This window comes from Rhopilema esculentum, chromosome 2, assembly GCF_057945365.1.
Source record: "Rhopilema esculentum isolate cy_ngs chromosome 2, ASM5794536v1, whole genome shotgun sequence".
Taxonomy (NCBI): Eukaryota; Metazoa; Cnidaria; class Scyphozoa; order Rhizostomeae; family Rhizostomatidae; genus Rhopilema; species Rhopilema esculentum.
Genome location: NC_142816.1, coordinates 4,999,298 through 5,025,722, shown reverse-complemented (window position 1 = coordinate 5,025,722; position 26,425 = coordinate 4,999,298). Strand labels below are relative to the sequence as shown.

At 35.9% G+C, this 26,425-nt stretch overlaps 1 protein-coding gene across 3 annotated transcripts; it reads left to right on the top strand.

Annotated features, from left to right (window-relative positions):
• The first annotated feature begins 964 nt into the window (after positions 1 to 964).
• Positions 965 to 26,309, top strand: LOC135695464 (uncharacterized). 3 transcript variants are annotated; one of them, XM_065214557.2, is made up of 24 exons: positions 965 to 1,219; positions 2,690 to 3,120; positions 3,592 to 3,697; positions 3,865 to 3,958; positions 4,757 to 4,808; positions 7,018 to 7,080; positions 8,298 to 8,496; positions 9,421 to 9,583; positions 9,783 to 9,875; positions 10,406 to 10,478; positions 11,099 to 11,191; positions 12,450 to 12,488; positions 12,694 to 12,783; positions 13,968 to 14,084; positions 16,378 to 16,566; positions 17,321 to 17,467; positions 17,883 to 18,002; positions 19,081 to 19,160; positions 20,626 to 20,761; positions 21,858 to 21,983; positions 22,489 to 22,581; positions 23,462 to 23,472; positions 24,031 to 24,163; positions 24,753 to 26,309. In XM_065214557.2, exons 1-24 carry the CDS (start codon positions 1,057 to 1,059, stop codon positions 24,813 to 24,815), a joined length of 2,874 nt encoding a protein of 957 aa, XP_065070629.2. In that variant the 5' UTR covers positions 965 to 1,056; the 3' UTR covers positions 24,816 to 26,309. The 3 variants fall into 3 exon arrangements, with proteins under 3 accessions (XP_065070629.2, XP_065070630.1, XP_088965208.1); XM_065214558.2 differs by having other exon boundaries at positions 9,406 to 9,583; XM_089109082.1 differs by lacking the exon at positions 23,462 to 23,472 and having other exon boundaries at positions 9,406 to 9,583.
• The last annotated feature ends 116 nt before the right edge of the window (positions 26,310 to 26,425 follow it).

Sequence of the window (26,425 nt, the reverse complement as noted above, 5' to 3'; positions counted from 1 at the left end):
TCTGTCTCCTACGTTTGGGAATTTCTCTACCTTTTAACTTTTTTTATTTTTTTTTAATTTAAATTTTGAGCCCCCTTCCCCCTGGGAAAAATAAAAGTCGGTGCCTATGATTTATAAGCGATTAGAACTATCATCTTACCTAACATCAAGTTTCATAACATACTGTTAACTTTTAGCCAAAAACTTCTACTTGTGTGTTGTGTTTCTTAACTGGGGGTATTGTCTAATGCAGATATCAAAAGCTAACAATAACAGTTCGTTTTTGCTCCAGCAGTTTCACAACTGTCATTGTAAGAAAGTCTTTGTCTGAAAAAAAAAATTTAGCTTGTAACGTCGGATTTGCTGATAAAAGGTTCTGCTACATAGAAAGAGCACGAGCTTTGAAAACTGGAAATCTTATGGCGTTTATTTTCAATTTATATTTATTCGTCAATATAGCAAAAAAGCCAAAAGCTGTTTCTAAGAATTATGATATTACAGATATTTTTTATTATTTAATACAGTTTGGTTTTGTTTTTCTCAATCAGGATACGTTCTGAAGGGTGTCAGACGAAAAGCTTTTGTAACATCTTTCAAACCATTTTTAAATTCTGTATCACAAAGGATTGTTATTCATCATTTATTGAGAACGGCTGTCGTTTATCAGGCCTTGCTCCTATACACACGTCCTTCGTTCCTGTCCTGATATTCGTAATGTGAACTTATAACATCCTATTCGCCTAAAAAGTATTGTTGAGCCCATTTAAATCTTTTCAAAGCTTAAAATCTGTTCTAGTTGAAAACCTATTGCTGTAAAAATCCTTATTATCACTGATGTTATCACTATCACAGATCAAGCCCTTCAGTGGGAGGATTTCTTGCGCTATTGATAAACGGGACCAGAAATTTTTCACGACTTGGTTGTACATTTGACACTAACAACATTTTGAAAAAGTGCCACTTGGAAATGAGGCTCATTTCGTCCTCGTTTACGCCTTGGTATTATATGAGGAAGAAATGGCGGAACAAGCCCTCTGAGGAGGCAGCGGGATTGCAAGATAATAGGATGCTTACGAGATGAATCATAACGTAGGCCTTCACAGTAAAGGTTCAGGGGCTATGTGGTACGTTTCTTGTACTGAAAAAAGTATGTCTTCTTCCGTGGACGACAAAGCGAAAGTAGAGACAATAGCCCATGGCAAATGGAAGGGAGAGCGAATGGCTTTTCTCAAAATAACAGGTAAATTTTCATTGCAATCACCTCATTGATTTTGAATAAAATAAAAGTAATAATGTGTGATTTATCTGGGTAGTGTACGTCTATTGGTGTGGCGTATTTTGTTTGCTTATTTTTAACTTTTTCACTGTAGTCAAACTTGTGTGTTAGTTCGGAAATAGTAACATAAGACATATCCCCTATTGATTTTGCAATTTTTTCAACTCCGTGAAAATGTTGCAATTTTTTCCAAGAACAGCTAGTGCAAGGAGTCTTGTTTGTTTTAATCCCCCATAATTTCTGTCATTTTCATTGCCACCTTGAAATTAAATATTTTGACCCAAGAGGGTAGAAAAAACGTTACAAGAGTGTCATGTTCTTGCTCTACCAGTCATAAAGATCAATTTTTGCAACTGTGGTTTGATGTTGACTGCTCCTGACAGTTTGATGTATTAACAATACCTTTTACTCCCGATTGCATTTCTTAAATTCCATGGCAATGAATTTGGTCACATCTAAAAAATGACATGAAAACCTACTTATGTAGTACTTTTATATATAAAATGATATATGTTTAAGGGTATAGACTTGGGGTTGCCATAAAAGTAAGTTTATGCTAAATTGTTTTTGAAAAGTCCGCAACAATGCAATTATTTAAACAATTATCAAAGGAGTTGCTCATCAATTTGTTAAAGTTGTATAGTATGGCTGCACAGTAATATACCATAATAATATTCAAGAAAATACTGTAGTAATTTGATTGTAACCCATGGTCTTCGGTTATAAAAGTTGATGAGCAATTCTATGTTCCTCTTGTCTGTACCCAAGGGGAGAGGAGGGGGGGGGGTATTCTCATCATGGCCTAACAAGGGGGTCCAGTCAGGGTCAAAGAGGACCTAAGCTAGAATGTTAAAAGATAACCTCAAACGATAGTCTTTTTTGACAATAACCCTCAAATGGTAGCATAAGGACAGAAATTATATCCTTGGTAGCATCAATTTCTTTGTGCCCAGTTGGTCCTTCTTTGACAGATTTCTTCCCCATTGATAATTGTTGAACCTGGACAGATGGAATCTTGTTTATTATTTTCAATAAATTGCAAGATAAACTAAGCTGTTGTTTTATTATCTAAAATGGGCCATTTGGTAAGACCCTCAAATCGACTGGACCCCCTTGTCAGGCCTTAATGGGAGTACCCCTCCGGCTCTGTATAGACAAATGTTTCTTTTGTAAATTCAAGATCTATCAACCAGTCATTAGGCCTTTTTAAGTAATTTTACTTTTCAAATAAACAAAGTTTTCTGTAAGATACATTTACTCATTTTTAATAATTGCTATTTAGCTATTCAAACTGAGGTTATTTGACTTTTGTTGGACAGCCATACTATACAGAAAACCTTTCCAAAAACTTGCACTGTTTTTAATGCTAGCTGTGCATAATAAATAGCTTCTTTTCCAGTTAGCCAAATCAATAATAATTTGAATTTCTTGTAGTTGTCAAAGGAGAAGATTTGCCTGCTCTTGATCCAATCGGGACATCAGACCCTTACTGCATTTTGAAAATCGGAAAAGAAGAGAGGACAACAACAACAAAGTTTCGTTGTTTAAATCCAATCTGGAATGAAACCTTTGTGTATGAAGTTGACCATTTGCCACAAGTTGCATTCAGTGGTCCATCCTATCGCAGAAGTGCCATTCCATATATTGTTCCTCTTTGTGAGCTTGCATACTTTCTCACTATTGATGTATGGGATAAAGATAGACTTAATCGTGATGACCTTATGGGAAGAGTTATGGTTCCTTTGGCAACAATACCAGATGGAACAACTTCAAGATGGTATCCTTTAGGAAGAACCTATGCTGGTGGCCAATCAAAGGGAAGACTGTTGTTGAATATTACTTTAAAAGCATTGAATGATGAAGAGGTATGTGTTTTCATTAGTTTAGGTTATATTTTTGTCTATACTCAAGAATTTGACCAAATGATTGACTTAGAATTGAAGACGGCTGATAGCGGGCAAAACAAGTCAGAGAAGAGGTCATTTCAAATCTAGACAGGGAAGATGACGTGAACAGTAATTTGTATTTGTTGCTACCTAATGGTGTTCTTAATGAAAAACAACTAGGTGAGATTGCAAGAAATAGCAGAAGAAGGAAGTACCATCATGAACCGTCTACATCATTCAATGCCATGGCACAAGAAGAAGAACAACAGAGCCACTCGCACCTAAATGATTCTGAAAACTGTTTTAGGCAGAACAGGAATTGCTTTGAGATTGTTACCTTTAACCCAGGTTGTTCATATTGATGTTAAGAAAAAATTCCTTGTTGTTGATTTATTTCCTTGAATCTGATGATATCTCTTATCTATGAATCTGATGATATCTCTTACCTAGCAAATACCAAAATGGATTGCACATGAAATTATGAGGAACGATTGTGCTAGACTGCCAGGATTTCAGCTACCAATAACGAGTGGAGAAGACATTGTAAATTTTCCAGGTATTTCATTTTCATTAGTATTCTTTCATTCAAGAAAGGCTATGTTATTATGAAGTATAGGAACACGAAAGGCTTTTTGAATCCAGATAAATCACATACAACTCTTTTCAGTTTAATTGTCAATGTTTACACAAATATTGTTAATTTCTTTGATTTTGGAATTCCAGGCAACAAGGAAAATGTTGAGCTGCTTCTTGATGACGTACTTGTTGAAGTCAGTGGACATAGGGGACTGGGAAGGATTTTTTTGACTGATTTCCGGTATGGCTGTATTTATTATTGCATTATTTTTGTCTGGTTGGAAATTTTCAGAAATCAGCACTTCCTAATATTAATCATAAGAGTAAATGACTTCTTCATAAGGTATAGCTATTGAGATTTATTGGTTTAGAATTTAGGGTTTAGAATTTAGAAATTGGCTCAGTTTGTTCACCATTTGACTTTCATCGAAGTGTCGATCCGCACTTTCTTGCTTTGAACTCTACCGTAAACCTTTGTATGATAGTCCTGTCCTGTGTATAACAATAGTCCTGCGTATATCTGTCTAAATCCCGCGCTTCTTGCTGTCTGTTATTTTCTCTGCTATAGCGCCTCGTTTTATATCTGCCGTTGTCTTAAGCCCGCGTTTCCTGCTTCTATCGTAGTCCCGCGTTTCCTGCTTCTATCGTAGTCCCGCGTTTCTTGCTGTCTGCTGTATTCCCGCCTTTCTTACTCATTGCCATAGTCCAGGGTATCTTGCTCCTTGTTGTAGTCTCGCGTTTCTTAAATTCTGTTGTTTTCCCGCGTTTCATGCTTTCTGTTACAGCCCTCGTCTTTCTCTTTGCCGGAGTCCTGCATTCCCTCCCATAGACTCGTGTTTTTTGCTCTCTTGCTTCTTTTCTGTTATACAGTTTTCCCTTGCTTCTTTTCTGAACGCCAATAAAAAGAGCGCCGTTTGGAACTTGTAGCAATAGTGTATTGTATGACTAATCCAACGGGAAATCGGTTTTCACTAACCCGATTTTTCCAAGGTTAATGGACACATGTGTAGGTCGTAAGTCATCTTCTGTTTTTCAATAGGTTGGTCATACAGTGTACAAAGTCTGAAGTCACTAGTCTTGCAGGCCAAACGGTATATTTTTAACTGTTTCTCAAGTGAAAGCTTGCTTCTGCCCCACTAAAAGTGAGATAAAATAAGTATCAAGGAATTCTCTACATGTAGCACCTGATGAATCGACAAAATATCCAAATACGATATATCTAGATGCTTATAATTGTTCCTATAGTTAAACATTACAATCCAAGTCCATAAAATTTTAGTTAAAAGAGACTTTTTAAGTTCAACTTGACAACAATCTTTGTTACGTAATCTGAAAATAGAAGACACGAGACCGAGGGGCTATTCACTCTTGTAAACAGCGTACGAGATTTTCCCTAAAACAAAAGGATTTCTTGCGATTTTCCGATAAAACAATAGGATTTCCACCAAAGGTGTACGAGATTTTCTTGGAGTGATTTGCCCCTCGCTCGAGACACTTGAAACTCTTGAAATTTGTGTGCTATGGTAAATTTTTGCTTACCGAACAGCTGGCGACGAATAAGGGCAGCAAAATCGATTATTCGACTCTTTTTGGAAGAGTGTGTCATGGCTGTAACTACTACTGCTCTTGGGGAGGGGAGGAAGGGGCTCGAGCCAACCCCCAAATTATAAAGTTCTTTAGTTTCCAATGACCAATACCTTTCTTCCAATAGTTCTCGAATAATGGTGCCCCAATAGTTACTCTATCCTTCCAGGGCACTAGGACGAATCACCATTAATGTATAAAAACAAAAGATTAAAACTGAAAAATCCATTAAATCAAAACTGAATCTGTAAAGGTGGATTTCTTTGGAAAAAACACAAATTTTGAATCATACTTAAGCTTTTCGTCTGACACTCTTAAGAGTATTATAAAACGTCAGAACATAGATCGAAAACTCTACGCTAGCTAGGAAATATATATACCCAGTTGTTGATCGAAATAGAACAACTCCCACTGTTACCTTTTAACAGTGCTTTTAAACATTTAATGTTACACAAAGTATTTTATGATAAGGGTATTAAATGATTGAATGTCTAGTACAATGTTTCAGAAGATAGAATCTTGGATAGAAAACATCTGTTTTCTCGACCCCTATCTAGGAACACATTTGACGTACATCGCTCTGTTAGCCTCTGAAAGTAATGCATTCAAATGAGAGCATGCTGGGAATTAAGTAATTTAAGGTCTTTTCGAAGCAGAACTCTGAGGAATTTTCTTTCTTCGTTACGGTTCTTGTTGTGACTTTATCAGCCATCCTTTTTTGTCGAGGGTCAAAAACAGTGCATTTAGTTGGATATAACACTTTTTTCTCGGTTTTTACCAATTCTCTTATTACTTTCTCAGCTAAGCGGAATCTTTTAAACCCAAGCAAATTAAAAATAATTACCAAGGCAAAAATCAAACTTAATGATCAAATTTTCCAATGAGAAAAGTTAATGTAATTTGTTTGACGTAGTTCTTTCTACATGTATTGATTGGCAGTTCAGCCAAAAAATTTGTGCTAGAGACAACCCCCTGTATGTTGTATGAAGACGCCTGTGTTTGATGATAGGTGTCGGTAGGAAATACTCAAAAACGGAGCTTTTATTAATTCTTGTGCGGTTGCCTGGCCTTAATTGATTGGAAAAGGAACAATAAGCTATGTTCTGAAAAGCATCTGCCAACAGATTTCTGACAATCACTAATTTCTTAAGACATAACAAAGAGTGGATATGTTAAACGTTTTTACAGGACCTTTATTCGCATTGTCATTCATGAAATGCTACGCCAAAATATTTTTGTATTTTCTGTTTTTTGGAGTTTTTCCAGACGAGATTTTTGAGTCAAGGTCATGGCATATCTGTAAAATGTGTCTCGAAATTCCGTCGTGATGGCGAATAGTAAGCAGAAAAGCACAGAATGACAAAGAAAAGTTTAATGCCACGAGAAACGATCTTGTATTTTGACGGTATTACCGCAATGATAAGTTAATGAACTAATATTTGGCGGCCCTAACATACGTGACTCTCCGATACCCCCAAGTGTTGGGTCTGATTTTAGACAAGAACCCTAAAAATGTAAAACAGGAAAGACACGAATATCTTACTGTAACTAAAACAAATTATGCATTTTATTTATCAGTCTTTGTAAACTGATTTGCTCTCACAATTCAATTTTGGTATTTAGAATTGTAGGCTCACAGAGCCCATATTTTTTCACATCTCTTGTGTTACACGTTGTATTTATTCTATAAATCTATCTTTTTATTTGTCTTTTTAGGATCTCTCGATGTGGGTAGCGTTAAATAACATCCAGTCTGTCGAAAAAGGTTATGAAGAAAAGGTAGGTTTATACGTTTATTAAAGTGTAAGAACGTAGCTCATAAAAATATAGTTTATAAGAATAATAAGGCTTAAGCTGTTGATAGTGAGAATGAATACGGAAAGATAGTAAGGCTGAACTTTGGTCAGAAGTAAAAGTTTTCTTGCAGATTTCTAGTCTGATATTTTAATTCACAGCGATACAAAAGCAAAATCAAATCTTTTGTTTTGAATATACTATAACCATCCTACAATGTAGCTTTTGGACTTTCGTCATTATTGTGTTTGGAATAGGGACAAAGACCTGCAATAAAGAGGTATATGGATGCCATTTTTTGATTCATAAAACACTCAAAGATTTATCACAGAGCTCGTGATATAATCTAAACACGTGATTCAAATGTCAATCAAACAATCGTATTACCTTTAATCAATCCTAAAAATTTACCCATGTTTTTTTTAAGAATAACTCACTAATGTATTTAGGCTAAAAGGTGGAGGTTTTTGAGAGTCCGAGACTGGAAAATGTAAATATTATAATTATGGCAGAAAATTAAGATTGGTAATACGGTTTTCCTAGTTGTTTCAATTGTATTACTGAGTCCTTCGACTTAAGGCGATTCACCATGTGAAGGGTAGGTCTAGGGGTATAGCGCAATGGGTGACGGGGGGGGGGGAGGGGGTGTGGCCTGCCTATCTACAATCTTGGAAATGCTGTGCCACACTCAATGAACTCAAACCTGTTTCAAAGCACTCGCCCCTCTCATGAAATCAATGTTGTTATAAGAATATTTGAGCCTGCACGCATCCTCAATTATTCTGTAACCACGTCACCCAACATTGATCTCAGGTGTGTTGTTTAGACTTCTAGCGTGTTGTAAAAAAGGGAGGCTTGATTTCATTTTTAGTTAAAAATTGTTAACAATTTTTTGCCAAGATTTTAGAATATAGCATCGGTGAAGAGAGAGGGGTTGCTTCCTGTGCCCCATGGTTTTTCCAGTAGCTACGCCTCGCAGAATTTAACGATTCATTTTCATTTCAAGCCTTTGTTGTCTCTGCGTAGGACCCCCTTGCTTACTACTGACAAATCATCCCGAATTAAACAGCTATGTGAATCATGTTGCACTTCTTTCTACCCCTTCTTAAAAGCTTTGCTCGTATGGGCATATTTTAGTCCATCACTGACTGTGTCCTAAAGGATGCGCCCCATTATATGACAGTGCTTATCGTGTTTGGTAGGTCATTCAGAGAACGCAAGCTGGAAGAGCTGGCTTTTCTGATGTTAAGACCCTCATTATCAAATGCAGCGATTTCCGCACCATTCGCTTGACATTCGTCAAAGGGAAAATCACAACAAGAGCGGATGGGCAGCTGCTCACTGTTGATAACTCGATTGGCAGTGAGGAGGAGGATGATTTAGCTGATCAGCGGAGTATCGGTAGTGCTTAAGCTGTAATGTTTATAGTTATCCGTCCGTATATGTTTATGGGGATCTATTCGTTCGTATATGTTTGCACTGTCTAAGGGGAGGTTTATCAAAATTCTATTTTCTGTGATTTTTTATACATTCTATTTACTGTGGTAAATGTCTACCAAAAGTCTTGGTACACTGCACTGAACTGTTTACCATTTTACGCAATTTTTGTAATTATGTAATTATGCAATATGCAATATTTAGAGGTTGGGTGTTGATAGATGGAATTTTTTCGAACAGCCAAGATATCAAACTCTACAACTAATATTGTTGCGGGAGAGATGGGGTTAGGTGTCGGTCTCCATTTACCGAAAATAATTGATTTTATGTAAACAATACTTTAGCAAAAGGGTGCTCCAAGAGTTCTGGTAGGGGCTGTAAATGCATCTGCTCAAATATCAAATCATTCTTAAAGAAAGGGGTGCAAGTTATGGAGAAACTTGTCTGCCAAAGAAATTTCAAACAACCGAAGGATGTTTCTTCAACATTAGCTAAATGTTCACGTTAGACGACAGAATTGCTTTTCACTTGGTTCCTAAGAAGGAATAAGATTTTAAAGTGAGTCAGCTCCCTTTTGCCCAGATGCACCACCGATGTCAGGCACGAAATGACGAAGTTTACTGTAGTCTACATCATTTTTTGAACTGTCTCAAAAAACTTGATGTAATGGTATCTTCAACTGTTTATCCCTCCTAGTTCTGTTTCGATGATTGATACCAGAAAAAGCCATTTTGAAAGGCTCATAGAGAAATGACATTTGATTTTTAAGCAAAATATGAAAAGGACCAAGTTACAAGTTTAGGGTTTAATTATCTTCACAATCAACTGTTTTATTTGCCCCATTATTGAGTTTGTTTTATCGAGTTAAAAGAGTTTTTCCCCGTGTAGCGTATTCTACAAAAAGCCGGGAGGCTGGTGATGATGATGATGATGATGACGATGAAGATAACGAATCGATTTCTAGTGATGTAAGTGATTCCGGTGGAATGGCAGATGAAATCGTCGAATCTTATATGGGGAAAGAATCGTTTATCGGAATCGTTCACTCAGGGTATGGAAAGCCGTACATTTCATTTCATTTTTCAGTGTTTAATTTTCATTATTAAACATGATCAGTAAGATAACTGCCCTACAACGAGCTGTTGCTAACTTAGCCTTTGAAACATACCGCTATTTGTAGTACGTGCACATCAGTAGCTTGCTTCAAGTTACTTTTAGTGCTTTTTACGTTTTACTTTTTTTCAATGCAGGTGTGTTGTCAGGATGATGAAAATATTTCTTAAGAGGATGCGCTATATTACGAGAAATGCAAATGCACAACCACCGTCGAAAATGTTTGTAAGGTACTGACCTCAGCAAGTTGGATTATCTTCACATTAATAATCAATTACCAATCGCTATCTTCAATCATAATTTTACATTTTTGTTTCCCCAATTTCTACAAAAATCCACTGATGCTACATTGCAAATGAAGAATAAGGCCACCGGTTTCCTAAATTAATATTGGAGGTGTCCTTTATTCACGTTCTAGCCCAATGTTCTAACTCTAGCCTTTCATTAAAGCTGCCCTATGTTGAAATTAATGCCCTCTTTTGCCGTATAATTTTATGACACCGTGCTTTTTATGGTATTAAACTTAGGCCAGTCAACATCACTTCCTCATCATCATTTACCAATCACCAATCACTTTCATTAATCGTTAATCACAATCATCGTTCACAATTATCAAAACAATCATAATCATTATCATTGCACCCAATCGCTGCAATCCCTTACTCCAATTAATCACTCCAATCAACCAATCGCTTAATCAGTTGTAATGATATTTTTTAAACTTACATGGTACGGTGCTTTTCTTTTCCCCCCTTTTTAGCTTGGCTGGGCCAGAGTTTCTATTGAGCTCTTGGGAAGTCTACGATACTCAGGAGGAATTCGAGCGACAAAAGGTTTGTTTACAAGATTGTTTTAACATCTTGAGTATAACTAACTTGATGTGGTATTATTAATGAGAAAGAACTTCATGCGGCCTTAGTGTCATTAATGATAATACTAAAGATTTATGGCACTAAGCGACCCTTTCTTAAAAGGATTAACGATCCAAACATGGCTTGACCTTCTACTCATCAGAACGGGAAAGTCATCCGAGACTTGGGTAGAAAAGTAGGACGTTCCCTTGTCTTTTCTCTCAGAATATGTTGTGCAACCCAGCGCTGCTATCCAGATATGGGGGGGGGGGGGGCTGGGTTGTGGTGGAAGATTGCCTGCCCGCTTGGTGAAGAAGGAAGATAACTATTATTTACAAAGTTGTAAATTCATAATCAATTTGCTATCGAATGCCAGCTTTTATATTTGTTATATAAAAAATGCTTACAAGAGAAATTCTTACAAGAGAAACCTCATGCACAGTCTGTCTTGCTGCTTAGAAAACTAATTCAGGACTACTGATACTTTGCACTGCTTAGTCGCTTTTAGATGCTGTTCAATTGAAAGCCATAAGAACATTGGTTTTCAGAGTTAAGAGTTGGTAAATAGGTGGCATTGTTAGAACTATTGCTTTTTCTTAAAGGTGAATGGATATTGGCGTTTGTCAACTATCAATCTTGATTATTCCTTCAGTCCTTCATATCCGAGGTATCTCTATGTTCCAGAGAGTGTTTCAGTAAGTAATCTTAAGATTTACTTTAGTACAATTATATTTTAATCGTATATTGATTCTCATATAAGATTACCCACATAGCTACTTAAATGTCTTTGTAGAGAACAGGCGAGGAATGGTATGCCGGCAAGTAACCACGAGTATCTGCAAATAACCGCGAATTGCTGCAAATACCAGCCACTTCCCGCGATTGCCTGCGATTGCCCGTGGTTACCCGCGATTGTCAGTGAATCCCCTCCCCTCTCACATCCCCACTACAAAAACTGTCATGAGAAAGTTTCTGCGCAATATTTTCATCACTGGTAACACATATTTCATTTGGTTTCTTGCTACTGAAGTTAACATGTCAATTAGGAGTATTGAAGAAATATTGAGGGTTAATTTTGAAACCCCAAAACGATTTGAATGTAGTATTTTGGTATCTTTCCTGTTATTACTACTGGATGCCGTTAAACAAAACATGAAAGTCTCTTCTATGTAAAGGACTGTTGTTCCCAGATGTACATTTTTAAAGGCATTGATTTTCAAATGTTGGAAAAAGAAAATTTAATGTCAGAATTTGCTCTCTTGCTTGTAATATTTCTGTTAATAATTGCAAGAAGCTACCTTATGTTTGAAATGGTAAAATCTCAAGGAAGAAGCCTTTTTTGTCCAAAAAGGGGACCGTCTCTTTTCACTTGGCAATAGAATTAGTAGAAGCGTTTGCATTATACAAATTTACGCAGATATCAAGCTTCTTTTCGAAAGCTCAAAACTATGGAACAGATATGCACTCTATGGGTTTTTTATATTAGTTCCAAGATCACTGATTTGGAAATTTAGATTTCTCACGTTATATGAACTCAATGACAGTACTTGCTAAAATTCTTATCTTTCATAAGAACATCTTATATTAGGAAGGAAAAAACGAATCTTGTTTAATGATAATTCAAACAATCTTTTGGTGGTACAAAACTTGAAAATGGCTTTGAAAAAAGCAAACATTTAGTAAACTGAAGCTTTTCATCTGACACTCTTCGGAGTTTAAAACGTCAGAACATAGACCGAAAACTTTTCGGTCTCGATCGAGAGTTTTCGGTCTATGTTCTGACGTTTTAAACTCTGAAGAGTGTCAGACGAAAAGCTTTAGTTTACTAAATGTTTGCTTTTTTCAAAGCCATTTTAATGATAGTTATTAATAAATCAATTTTCTGTTTGAATTTTTGACCCCATTCGTGGATTTTAGAGTCATCGCTATGCACAATAACAATTTCTTTTGCAGGATGAAACACTCAAAGGTCTTGCTGAATTTAGATCCAGGGTACGTTCACCACTGCTTACGTTTTTTGTTGATCAACTAGTATTCTTATATTTGTTACTACAAAGCTTCTCTTGATTGCTTTACTTGCTTTTGATATTTGATGATACTTGCCTTTGCGTGATTGCCTTTGATATTTGATGATGGTTTGATAGTTGCCTTTGCGCCCTTCTTATTAGGCAAACTAATCGTAATGCTTTCTTGTTAGGCTCGTATACCTACTCTGACGTGGTTTAATTTTGAAAATGGCAGCTTCATTATGAGGTGTTCACAGCCAAGAACAGGTGCTCTAGGGCGGGTAAGTTACCATCAGGACAACTTCCTTTTCGGTGGATTATGCACTTGAATCTTTGAGTCCCATAAACCCAGCCCAAATGATCAATTGTAACTTGTCTTTTTTATAGTTAGGGTTTCTATTAATTAGCTTATAGTGGTAAGATACAGCCACAAACCTTTTACCGTCAACACAAAACAATATTATTTTTGAACAGTTTTTTGGCGGTACATAACTTGAAAATGGCTTCGAAAAAAGCAAACATTTCACAACATATTAACTAAAAGCTTTTTCGTCTGACACTCCTCAGAGCATAAAACGTCAGAATAAAGGTTCGAAAGAACACTTCCATCTATTCAAAAGGATTGCATTCCTACCCACCGAAAAAGTTCCGTTATTTATGAATTTACGTGCCAGTGTGATTCTGGCTACGTAGGACGCACAACCCAGAGATTGGGGGATAGGATAAAACAATATGTTCCTTCCAACATAAGAAACAAAACTGCCCCTCAAAGAGAACAGCCTCCTAGATCTTGTAGGTCTAGAAACACTGTTAAAACAAGTGATTCTGCCATTGGTCAACATCTTTTAGACAACCCAGATTGTGCAAACCTCTATAATGACGATATGTTTCGGATAATTGGCAGAGCCCGGTCGTCCTTTCGTCTAGCAGTTTTGGAATCGATCTACATACAAACGAAAAAGCCGCCATTGTGTAGACAGAAGGAGTTTGTTTTCTCTCTTGGACTCCAGTGGTAATTTCTCTTTAGGCACGCGGCACTGATTGGTCAACTATACCGGTCTTGTGCTTGCGTTTTTCTGATTGGCCTATTTCGATCCACAACTGGGTATATATTTTTCATCGTGTTCTTTCGGACCTTAATTCTGACGTTTTATGCTCTGAGGAGTGTCAGACGAAAAAGCTTTAGTTAATATGTTGTGAAATGTTTGCTTTTTTCAAAGCAACATTTTTTTGTCAGGGGCTGCAAGAGCAATCATAATCATAATTACCTTAATCGTCATCAATCATCATCAGTCATCACCAATGATCATCAAGGTCATGATCAATCATCATAAGCAAACATCATTTTCAGTCATAATCAACTTCATGATCAATCGTCATCAGTCATATCAATAATCATCATGAGTCATTTCAGTCACAACCACCATTTGTTTTGCATTTTTATTAACAAATTTCTTCTCCATAGTACTGTATTGAAGATGAGACTTTGCTTAATGAAGCAAGAAATTGCAACCCGTTTAACAGCAACATGGTGATTTTCGATGCTCGTTCAATGCTAGCTGCAGGAGGCAACCGACTTAAGGTAAGAAATTTCAGAATACAAATTGTAGATATTTTAAATTTACGTTAATATTTTTGTTATTCTATGAAATACAATCTTTTATTCCATTGCGCCTCTACCAAAGAATTCTGTTTTCAAGACGGAATTTTAAATTCTTTTGCTTTAATTTCATGCGCATTTTTTACACGAAACTATGAGAAATTAACTAAACCTAAATATTAGATTTTATATTTAAATTAAGTTGAACTTCGATTCACCTTCGTTTCGTTCTTTTACTCAGGTTTCTTTTTAACAGGGAGCTATAATTCTCCTGCCCTGTAAAATATACACAATTTAACTAAATCTAGAATTAAAGACAATAGTGAAAATACTGTATACAGTTATATTTATAATTTATCAAAAAGCATTAGGAAGAAATAGATTCGTTTTGAGCAGATGATCATTTTATGGTTTTGAAACTCTTTTGGCTTTGACTTATTTTTGGCCTCTTAAGTTGAAACGTTATAAAGTTTCATACCCTGGTAAGAGAAAATTTTCTGTCCGGTAGTCTTTCTTAGAAAGGAAAATTATTTGTGATGGCAAATATTAAGGAAGGTTTGAACTAGGCCACTTTTAAACGAGCTCATAGTTAAGCAGTACTGTTCCTCGGTTGCTCTGGTTAAATGTCATCGATGTTGTCAAGATTAAATTCTTTAGTCACCGTCAAATATTGGAATTTATCCACTGCCTCGGTAGCGAGAGGCTTTTGATAATCTCGTCTTTTGATAATCTCGTTCGTGATAATCTCAACTTAATCTCGTCATTCTTCCGAGTCGTCACACTTGGCCTAACATACAGAGCAGCTTTACCTCAAAGTCGGATATATTTGTTTATTCTTGAGGCGATAACTGCTTTAGTGAGCAGATGCAAGGCAAAAAACATCAACTTATCTTGATTGATTATCTCTAAGCAAGCGTTTAGCAAGAAGTAGCTCGCTATCATCGCGAAACACGTGATGTCATTTCGAAGATGCTCTCTTAGAAACTCACTTAAACAAATACTTGCTTTTTATATCTCCTTATAACTGTAGAGGATAATTGTTCACTAGATTTGTTAATAACCTTTCTTGTTCTCTAAGCTATAGTATTTCAGTACATATTGAAGAAGAATTATTAACAAAAACAGTACAAAGAGCATTGCCATATTGAGCCTATTAGCAGGTCAGCATGTAGTAATAAGGTCATTCTTTTATAATCACAATGATAATTGTAATATTCATCAGAGAGGGAGAGGGTGAGGAGAATCGTTGTATTTAAACCTGCATTAAACTATACGCATGAAATATGCATATTACGTCATACACCAATATAATTAGTGCACCTACCAAAGGAACCAGTAACATTATATTGTAACTCTATCCTCGGTGAGTATATCATTGGTTTGAAGATAGCACGAAAAACTGGAAGCATCCGACACTTAAGCTTGGTCCTCCGTAGCAATGCAAGCACAAACGCAAGCGAAGGTTTAATGCCTCACATGTCAGATTTCAATGTCCTCACATGATTCAGAAAACTAGGAAGGTTTCTATATATTTATGCGTGTAGTTATGCTTGTGTCAAGCCCGTCCTTGCTGACCATTAACTCCCTTGTGTTTGTTGCTAGTGAGGCCCAAGCTTTAGGAAATTTGGGTAATGACTCAAGTTAAGTAGAAATTTATATCCAGATGGAGATCAAAAGTAGCACGAGAATGAGATTGGCGCGTTTGATTGGCTCCTTGTTTTTAACCAATCGGCGAACGATAACCTTTCACTTGGTTGAAGAGTCCAAGAAAGAGACAAAAACTTCCAAGTTAACAGACGACCCTGATTGCCTAGTGTTTTTAAAGAATTTCCATCAACATTAGTTTTTGTGTACTCTTGACTCTTGAGCGAACGTTGACCTATAAGGGACAATTTAAGAGAGTTTGTTAATAGGAGTGGACTTAAGGGTATTATTGGTGATGTTAATGAAGCGTTTTGATGTATAAATATGTATTTTTTAAACTTATGACACTCTTTCACTGAAACTAAATTGCAAATGATATACTTGGTTTTTTTGCACCGGTTTTCACTTTGAAATATTTCCATTTTGAATTGGCTTTAACTTCGGATTGATTTTCCTTTTTGATTGGTTTTCACTCCGGTTAGGCATAGCGAAGTACTTCGGATTCCTTCACCGTCGCGTGACGCAAACCTCTATCCCGTACGAAAACAGATCCAAGGTGAACCAAATATGGCACCGTGCAACTGAGTTTGTGATCATATGTGACGATTGCAGTATTCATGTCTAATTTCAGGGCAAAGGAACGGAGGATGTGAACAGATACCAGAACTGCAAGCTTCTATATCTTGATATTGCGAATATTCACGCTATGAGAGACAGTATTGATAAGCTGCAGGGTGTCTGCGAAGGCGCTGCTGAGAATAAATGGTTGTCTCAACTCGAAGCTACTCAGTGGATGACACATATTAGCAACGTGTTAAGGGTAATTAATGCCGTTTTATTCTCTAAATATACCTGAGTTCCATTTAGAAACGGCACCAAGTAGTGAAAAGTGGGCTTCAATTAAGCCCCTCTCGTACAAGCCTCTTTCTTAATGAGCCGAGCGTTGAATAAGCCTCCCTCTCGAATACATCCCTCACTTATGGTGGTGCCAGATTTGTAAGGAAGCAATCAAATAATTGCAATTTATTTACATTTTTCCAATTTTTATGTCTATCCTCTTTTTATGTCTTACAAATCTTTTCCCCCTGAAAGCCCCCCTCCCTTAAGAATATCAAGTTTTGATAAGTTCATTCTGTCAAATACGTCCCCTCTCGAATATGCCCCCTTTTTGGCATCGAGTTTTGAATAACCCCCGGGTGCTTATTTAAATATTTCGTTAGTGCTTTTTATCAGTATCATTAAAATATAGAAATTTTCCAGCTGAATAAGATCTTTATTCAGAGAAGCATGTCTGCCTGCATACACATAAAACAGGAGAATCCGAAACTTTCAATCGGAGCCGAAAAACTTTTTCTTCAAAGTAGAGAAGCTACCAGGTCAATACCTTTAGTTTCAGACTACTTTACTAAAAGGAATCCATCTGATTCAATTCATTCGATTGGAGGGTTCCAATGTGAGTTGCTTTCATGTGTATGTAACTTGAGATATAATATAAGCCATATATATAAAAATGGATATGAAATTTAACTTTACATAGGATGTTGTTGTGAAGACCGCACTTCTCTTCTCACCAGGGTGCAACTTTGGTTGCTCATTATGTCAGTGATAAAGGAGTCTCGGTACTAGTGCATTGTTCTGATGGTTGGGATAGAACCCCGCAGCTGACGTCATTAGCTCAAATCATGCTTGATTCGCACTATAGAACATTTGATGGCTTCAACGTAAGTTGCTTTCTGCAATTGAAACAAAATCGAAATCTTTTTAATTTTGTCATTACTTTATCAAGGCTCTTTAATACCACTCAAATTTTTGTTATTGATTATTTAATCACGATCATTTGAGAATTGCGGGACTAGGTTAGAATCAGTAAGTGAGGGTTCAAATATGTCCATCGTTACTCCATGCCAAGAGCTAAAACTATCAAAATGTTTCTTGAATGACCGAGAAGACTGTCTTCTCTGGTCTGGATGTGGCAACTATTTCATTGCCTTTAGCAACCTTTCTTACCGATCTCTACAGCCAGTGTTAACAAATAACAAACGTCTCAATTTCAAGTTAAATTGTCAATCCTTATTCATCATCAAACTTCATCATTATTTTGCATGGTTTCCTTTCATGTACTCTGTTTGTTCTAAGGTATTGGTTGAAAAAGACTGGATATCATTTGGGCATCGATTCACAGACCGTCTCGGAGACCCGTCCTGTCCGAGTCAAAGATCGCCAGTATTTCTGCAGTTCCTTGAGTGTGTTTGGCAGGTTGATATTCTTTTCTTCTTTGTTTATTAGCTTATTCTAATTATATAAAGTTATAAACAGATCGTCAAAATGAAGTTAAATGAAAAGTAAGAGAATGTGATATTCCATCCAACAAATTATTGCATAGTATAACTGCAGCAATAATCACGCTGAATACTTAGCAAGAACATCCCTCTTATCTCCATTCCTCGTATCCTTTATTTATTTTGCTTACATCATTACCATAAAAGTCGGATGTGGAACTCCCAAACTATGTGTTTAGATCTTTTACAATATTTCCAGTTTTATAGTAAAGTTCCAAAGTTTTAAGGCAAAGTCAGAAACTATTTATTATTGTATATTGTAAGATGGGAGACCACTATTCAGATAATGCACCTTTCAAGTTCAAAAACAACTTTTTCTACTCATTTCTTTTGAAACTCTTACCTTATTATTGTACAACTTCTTCACCATACACGTTTATTGGAAATTTAATACTCTTGTTATTTTATGTGACGAAGGTTTATTATAACCATGAAATTTCTATGTTTTCCCTTGTCATCCAAAAGTATTTTAGTCGTCGAGATAACTCATTAGCACATCAAAACTTTATGGGTGTATTTTCTAGCTATGAAAAATGCGTAATAGACAGAGGCCTTAAGACCACTGCCCTCCAAAGAATTCTTAAATGTGTCGTCACAAAAAACATTTCCAGAACTTTTGAATTTTGACCACATTACATAAAAAACTCCATAAAATACTTCCGAATATGCAATATCCGGTCAGAAACTGGGTGAGATATTGCCAATAAAAGATTTGAAATTTTCGAACAGAACATAATTTGGCTCTGTTCATGAATTTATGACCAAAGACTAAATTACAGAAGGGTTTGATGGGGCAAGAACATGTGCTTATCTGGCCTTATCTCTGCCATTTCGTAACATCTTTAACTGATTTTGCATATTTAGAGGTACTTCACAATGCTCTTTTTGGTTTTGGGATGTAAAATCCAAGTTTCAAAAAAAATATTTCAGATTTTTGTTTTCCTGACAGCTGGTCATATTTTTAATGCTACTTGACGAATTGATTCTCGTTACAGATTATGCAGCAGTTTCCAAATGCATTCGAATTCAACAGCAAGTATATTCTGGCCATTGCTGAACACATCAATTCAGGATGGTAAAGTCCAGCTTTGTTTCGTTTTTTTCATTGATCACTTTCGTTATTCCTCGTCAAATAATCATCACATTTTTTGTTATCCCCACTGTGACAAAAGATCTTCCTTAACTGATATCTTCTTCCTTTACTGATTTTCCTGAACCAGCATCTTCCTCTTTAAAGGATACCTTCCTCCTTAACAGACATCTTCCTCTTCAAATGATACCTTCCTCCTTGACAGGCATTTTCCTCTTTAAATGATATTTTCCTCCTTAACAGACATTTTCCACCCTCATAACATCTTAACAGACATCTTCCATCTTTCCTAACAAACATCTTTAACATGATATCTTCCTCCTTAAATGATATCTTCCTCCTTAAATGATATCTTCCTCCTTAAATGATATCTTCCTCCTTAAATGATATCTTCCTCCTTAAATGACATCTTCCTCCTCAAATGATTTCTTCCTCTTTAAATGATACCTTCCTCCTTAAATGATATCTTCCTCCTTAAATGATTTCTTCCTCCTTAAATGATTTCTCATTCTTTAAATGACATCTTGTCATTATGCCTTCAAATAACCGGCTAAAGTTTCTTTCTTCGATGCCTTGTTGAAAAAACCTCAGAATGGAATGTATTTCTATATTCAATCGTGCACCCACTTCAAACATTAGATGTCACCGTGAAGGCCAGTTAACACTGTGAATTCGATTCATCTGTATTGCAAAGCAGTTTGTATCTTTTTTTTCCGCAAATGTTTTCTAGAATACCCAAAAAACAAAGGGAATTTTGCCATGCTCACTTTTAGGCACATAAATGAATCTTATCACATTTGCCATTTGTTCCTCCATGGCCAAGATAGCTTGATACAGATATCAATGAAGTCTCATATTTTCCGTGATGAATCTGGTCGCAAGCTTTTCAAAATATTCGATATTTTTAATTAGCTACGCGTACAATCACTTTACCCTTCTTCCCCATTCTATCTCCCATTTCTCTTTGAATCTTTCACTGAAATGTTTCAGTAGCTCACATTTGCTCTAAAAATTCTCATTATTACCCTTTCATAGACCAATCAGTTTCGATTAGAGTCTTGTTAGCCTTCTTGATTTTATAGTCCAGAAAATTTTTATTGTTCCTAGATATTGCTACAATGTTTGCCAGGTACACTAAGCCAAAATTTCGCATAACTTCAGTAGCATCCCCCTCTCCCCCTTGAAAAAATATTGAATAACAACAGTTTCAGAGCTTGAAGTTCAACCAATGTAACTCTATCAGCTAGGGTAAGTAATAGGCTTTTTAACCAACTTGTTTAGGGTAGGGGCGGGGGATATTTCTGTATCTTACAGCCGGACAATTTTATTTCCTAAAATCTTTCATTGACCGCAGTGTGTTTCGAGGACTTTTGTCAAAAATTGTAGGTCTACATTCTACACGAGTAGCTTTTCGTCGACACCTTTGAATAATACAGCTTTTTTATTGCAGGTTTGGGAATTTTCTCTGCAACAGTGTCCAGGAGCGTGACTCAAAAGATATTATGAGAACAACTGTTTCACTGTGGGCGCATCTCGATGCAGCTCGCCAGTCGATGATTAATGAAGCCTACCAACAAGTGAATGACGTAAGGAACAATTCAAAATCACATTTTATTTTGACATTTTATTTTGCAAAAAACTATAATGGCGACATGTTTCGGATTATTGGTAAAGCCCGATCGTCGTTCCACCTAGCAGTTTTAGAATCTATCTACATAAGCACGAAAAACCCGCTAGTGTGTAGACAAAAGAAGTTCGTTTTCACCTAAGGACTCCACTGGTAACATTCTAATAGGCAAGCGGCACTGATTGGCCAACCTATACAGTCATGTGCTCGTGTTTCTGATTGGCCTATTTCGATCCACAACTGGGTATATATATTTCTTAGCGTAGAGTTTTCGATCTATGTTCTGACGTTTTAAACTCTGAAGAGTGTCAGACGAAAAGCTTTAGTTTACTAAATGTTTGCTTTTTTCAAAGCCATTTACATTGATTCTATATCTGTTTTTATGCAGTTAAGACCCGTTATAAATTCGCATAGGATATTTACTTCATATGGTCAAAGTAATCGTCCAACGTAAGATTCGAAGAAAAGGAATCTTAGAAAATAAAGTCTATTTATTTCAGAAATAAAAGACTTTAAAACAAACTTTGATTGCACCTTTTTCAATAACAGACTTCTAAAAACACCGGCCAATTATCTGTCCAATTTTTTTGCTCCTGTCAAAGCCTTGTTAAAGCTACTGGCGTACAACTAACACATTTCTGGTTACAATAATTCTGGTTTCTCTTGCTTAGACTTTCACTGTAACAATATCATGCAATGTAACATCTACATTTGATATTTTCAATTTTGATCCAAGCCTTTTTTTGCAAAAAACGTTATAAACAGCACGTCTTAGTGACATTTTTGAGTTAAAATGCATGTAAGAAACTGCAAATGCCGGGCATACCTATAACGAATGATATTTTGTCCCAAAAAAGTGTCTTAAACATTATCTCAAAAAAGTGTCTCGATAAAAATTTTCCCAGGTAGTTCAAACCTATTTTCAATAAAAAGTAATTCTGGTTCCACATACGTCCATCACAGAGAGGCTTCATTATGTTTGATTATTTTCGGTGCCTACTCAATGTGTTGGGTGTCTGTTTACTATCCTCTTCAAGTTTATTTTTCTTTTATAGGTGCTCATTCCTGTTTGCAATTTAAGACGCCTTCAATTTTGGCATGAGTATTTTCTCAGATTTGACGAGTTCAATATTGTCCCAGCCTCTGAAGTGCTCGATGAGATTGAAAATGCAGACACTGTGGTGAGTGGAAGATGTGACGCAGATTATTCTCTGATTTAAGAGTTTTTGTGTGACAGTGATGTATCTGGCTTTCTTTAAGAAATTCCATTGTTTTAAATCCATTTTCTGGTGCAAACAGACCTTTTTTGGTAGATCCATGCAAAAAGTAACTGTAGTGGCAGGAGACGTGGGATTGGTAAACATGCTCTTATGATCTTTGTCGCTTCTCTTAGTTCACTATTTTACACCATTCGTCCCTTTGAGCCGCAGACACAATACTGCTTCCAATTTTGCTTTATATCATCTAAAGCTGTGACATAAAAAGTCTGAAGCATTGATATATTTCTTTACTATTTCCGTGTTCACAATCTGTGTTCGGAAATTGACGGCTGTTCTTAGTTTTAACCTAGAATCTTGTCTTGTATCCGAGTCATCAACTGATTAATTGATTCAATAGTGATCCTTTATTGAATGCCTTGTAGAGGCTTGATCATGATATTTATGATGCTTCTTATTCATATCACAGGAAACCGCAGCTAACACAGTGATCTGGGTGCCAGATGACCGGGTGAAAGAATGTCATGACTGCAAACAGAAATTTACCAGCATAAGACGACGTGTAAGTTATTCTTATTAGCCTTTTCAATAGTTGTAGTTACGGTAGTCTCGAAATACACCCTCCCCCATATTTATAAGCCTCTTGAAATTTATTAACCTCACATTGGGGCTTTATTGAGTTATTGTGCACCCATGTGTTGTGAGGATTTACGGTGCCTTTTGGTTGTCTCTTGATGAGGAACTCCACTTGTTCAAGAGAGAAACCTTAAATCAATCTACTTTCAAATTATGTTTTTTGTATTATAAATGAGTTGTTGAAGATGGCTTTGAAAAAAGCAAACATTTTAAAACATACTAAAAGCTTTTTCGTCTGACTCTACTCAGAGCATAAAACGTCAGAATCAGGGTCCGAAAGAACACGATGAAAAATATATACCCAGTTGTGGATCGAAATAGGCCAATCAGAAAAACGCAAGCACAAGACCGGTATAGTTGACCAATCAGTGTCGCGAGCCTAAAGAGAAATTACCACTGGAGTCCAAGAGAGAAAACGAACTCCTTCTGTCTACACAATGGCGGCCTTTTCGTTTGTATGTAGATCGACTCCAAAACTGCTAGATGGAAGGACGACCGGGCTCTGCCAATTATCCGAAACATGTCGTCATTATAGAGTTTTGCACAATCTGGGTTGTCTAAAAGATGTTGACCAATAGCAGAATCACTTGTTTTAACAATGTTTCTGGACCTACAAGATAGAGGAGGTTATTCTCTTTGAGGGGCAGTTTTGTTTCTTATGTTGGAAGGGACATGCTGTTCTATCCTATCCCCCAATCTTTGGGTTGTTCTTAATTTTTCAGAACAGGTTTATTTCAATCTTAAGCTGTTGATAATTGTTGAATTATTTTCAACTAAAATATTTTGTTTTTTCTTTCTTTTCACAGCATCACTGCAGGTATGGTATTTCATGCTTTTGGAATCGTTCGTTTCATTTAATATGTAGAAAAGGCATTTGATAATTTGAAGCGTTAAATTTCAATTTTACAACCATTCACTTTTGTGCAATTATTTCATTTAGTACAAATCAAGTTAGCAATCATCCGAGTTTCAACCCAAAGGTTTTCTTCACCTTACTTTGCCAAACGAGTCCCTGCTTTAGTTCATCTGGCCGAATCTGAAATGAGGAGAATTGACAAAGTCAAGCTTAATACGAGCGTATCTAATCTGATCTGACCTGATTTGATTTGATCTAGTCCGACCTGAACTGAACTGATCTGATCTGACTTTGATATGAATGCACTCTACTTTTCTAATCTAGCGGGATCTGGTCTCATATACAACATAACCTGATAAGACCTGACTTGACACAATGCTATCTTGCCCGACCTGACTTGATCCGACATGACCTGAGCTAGAAAATTAGCTCAGACCAATTAAAAGTAATATTCCTCAATGATTTATCCTCAATATTGAATATTGCAAGACCTTTAGAAAAGTTATTAAATTTTTACAGGGCATGTGGCAATATATTTTGTGCCGGGTGCACCAGAAATCGTCTACGATTGCCGTATTTGGGTTATCAGCATCCAGAAAGAGTCTGCGATCGCTGTTATGTGAACGTGTCTCGTTACTTAGCAGGAGAGAATGTAAGTTTTCTTGTTTCGATTTTGATTCGTACGATTTGATTTGATTCGATTTACAATGCAAAGGGTCTTTGGGCATCAATGTATTAGAGATTGTATCAACTAAGGCTGAAAGTGTAAGAAACAGCAGCAGTAGTTAGATGTAGAGTTTTTTGTTTTAAATCAAGAACAGCCCCTGTGGGAGGATCACCTGTAAATATGTAATTATTTGTGAAGTTCTTGGTACGATTCCAGTTTCTAAAAACCGTGATTTTTTCCAAAGTTGTTTAGTAGATAAAACATTTATTGGTTGAGGAAAGGCTGGCTAAGGAAAAACCCCATTCCCGGCCTCAATGCCAGAAAAAACATTCCTTCTTTTCATTTTTCTAAACGGCGTACAATGGGTTGTAATATTCATTGAGAAATGAAATATAACCAAGAATAAAAATTTAATATAACCGAAATTTTCCTTGAATTTTCACAAACTCTGAAATACATAAATATCTGTGAACACCGTTGACTATTTTTGCAACACTTATTGATCTAAAAATTAGCAGTTGTGGCACTATTCCCGTGATCTGCTATAAACTCAACACAACCTCTGTCTCAACAGGAGGATGAATTCGAGGTTATCACTGATCCTGCTCTGCTTGACATGCCTTACACGTGCATGTGATGTTCTTAATCACGGGGAATCTCCTCTGGCAGGATTGCCAGCGAGAATCTATTTTTTACTTTGGACCGACGTATAACCATACTTATTTTTTATCCTGATGTAAAAATGTTCCGTTATACAATTTTTTAATGGCTTTAAGGTGGAAAATTCGTTAAGGGATAAGGGTATACTCTCATAGTATTATTGTTCGTTTTGTATCTATCTAAGTTATGAGTTGTTAGTGTATATTTTCACAGGCTAACAAGAATTTCGATTTTTATAGTCGTAACATTTAATATGTTATTTATGCATATAGAAGTTCTGATCTGAAAATACATTACACAAACACACCACGGTTGAATTGCGTTTTGGTAAAACAGTTTAACAGAAACTGGCTACATTAAACCAATACTCTAAAAACAAAGTATTCGCCATTAAGCTATCAAGAGTTCACAAGATTTCAGCTCATTAAAACCTTTTCTCAGAAATTCTAATCGACCAACGGTTAATTTTTGTAATGTTTTTTGTAAGGTTTTGATCAGTAATGAATTCACTTTGATGTTAATGTTGTTTTTTAAATAATTGTTGTATATATGTAGATTAGTATTGATTTGGTCAAAGATGAAATTTAACAAAGAATTGAAATATAATTCCCTTTAAATTAGTTAATACAACGTAACATATTAGCCGTAGTGTATGCAATCTACTGGTATTATAAATTTAGCTTTTTCTTTTTAAATGCTCTGCTCTGTGGCTTCTCGACACTTCTGAATTAATGTAAGGCCTACCAAAAGTGGGGTAGATTCTCTTGAGACCCGAACAAGGCTCGGAAAAATTTGGTAACCCTTTTTAATGCTTTATTTCAATTATTTCGATTGAAATCTGAATTCTACCTTATGTTGTCTTGAACAAATTTCAACAGAAATTGAGTAGATTTAATATCCTGGGCCTAAGCATATAATTGCTGTTGTTATCAATCGTTCTAATGACGTCATTATAAAGCCATCCAAGTTACTCAACAGTAGTTGTCCGTTGTGACAGATAAATCAAGATGTTTCTTTCACTCAAAGCCTAACTACATTAAATGGTTCGAAAGCTAACTTGCTAAATTACATGGTTTCGATGGAGACTCAAATTAAGCCATACCTTTATTCTAGAGATCTCAAAACTTGACGTAATAAAAATTTTCCTTGTAAAAGATGATGAATGACATACTTTTACATTTTATGGTAGTAAAATTAAACTCATATTAATAATTTGGTTGTTAAGTTTTTTGGTATCAAATTGTTTTAAATGTCTTGACTTGCAGATGAATTTGCACTATCTGGTCCTGAAACTGAATGTGTTAAATTCAGTCTGATTTTGTTGACATTTGTTAATTAATCTAAGAGGAGGTTGAATTTAAACTTAGAAAATTCTATTTTATTTTATAATACCTAGAACATCTTATCGTTAATACACACTGTGTTGATACTATCTCACAAAGATATTTTTGGATTAAATTTTTTTCATTGATACTACATTGTCTTTCAAATTTCTTTAACGAGTGAAAGGGCTAGAATTTTTCAACTAGACCTTTGGCTCATCCAACAAAAGCAATTGTTGGTTAAATTTCGCAGTTCATAATAGAA

Bases quoted from the DNA above. Each gene is read 5' to 3' on its own strand.
- LOC135695464 (XM_065214558.2), top strand. From the start codon at position 1,057: ATGAATCATAACGTAGGCCTTCACAGTAAAGGTTCAGGGGCTATGTGG. The intron at 4,809-7,017 runs GTATATTTTTAA...TTGTCTTTTTAG, and splicing joins CTAGTCTTGCAGGCCAAACG to GATCTCTCGATGTGGGTAGC. The intron at 9,584-9,782 runs GTATGGAAAGCC...TTTTCAATGCAG, and splicing joins ATCGGAATCGTTCACTCAGG to GTGTGTTGTCAGGATGATGA.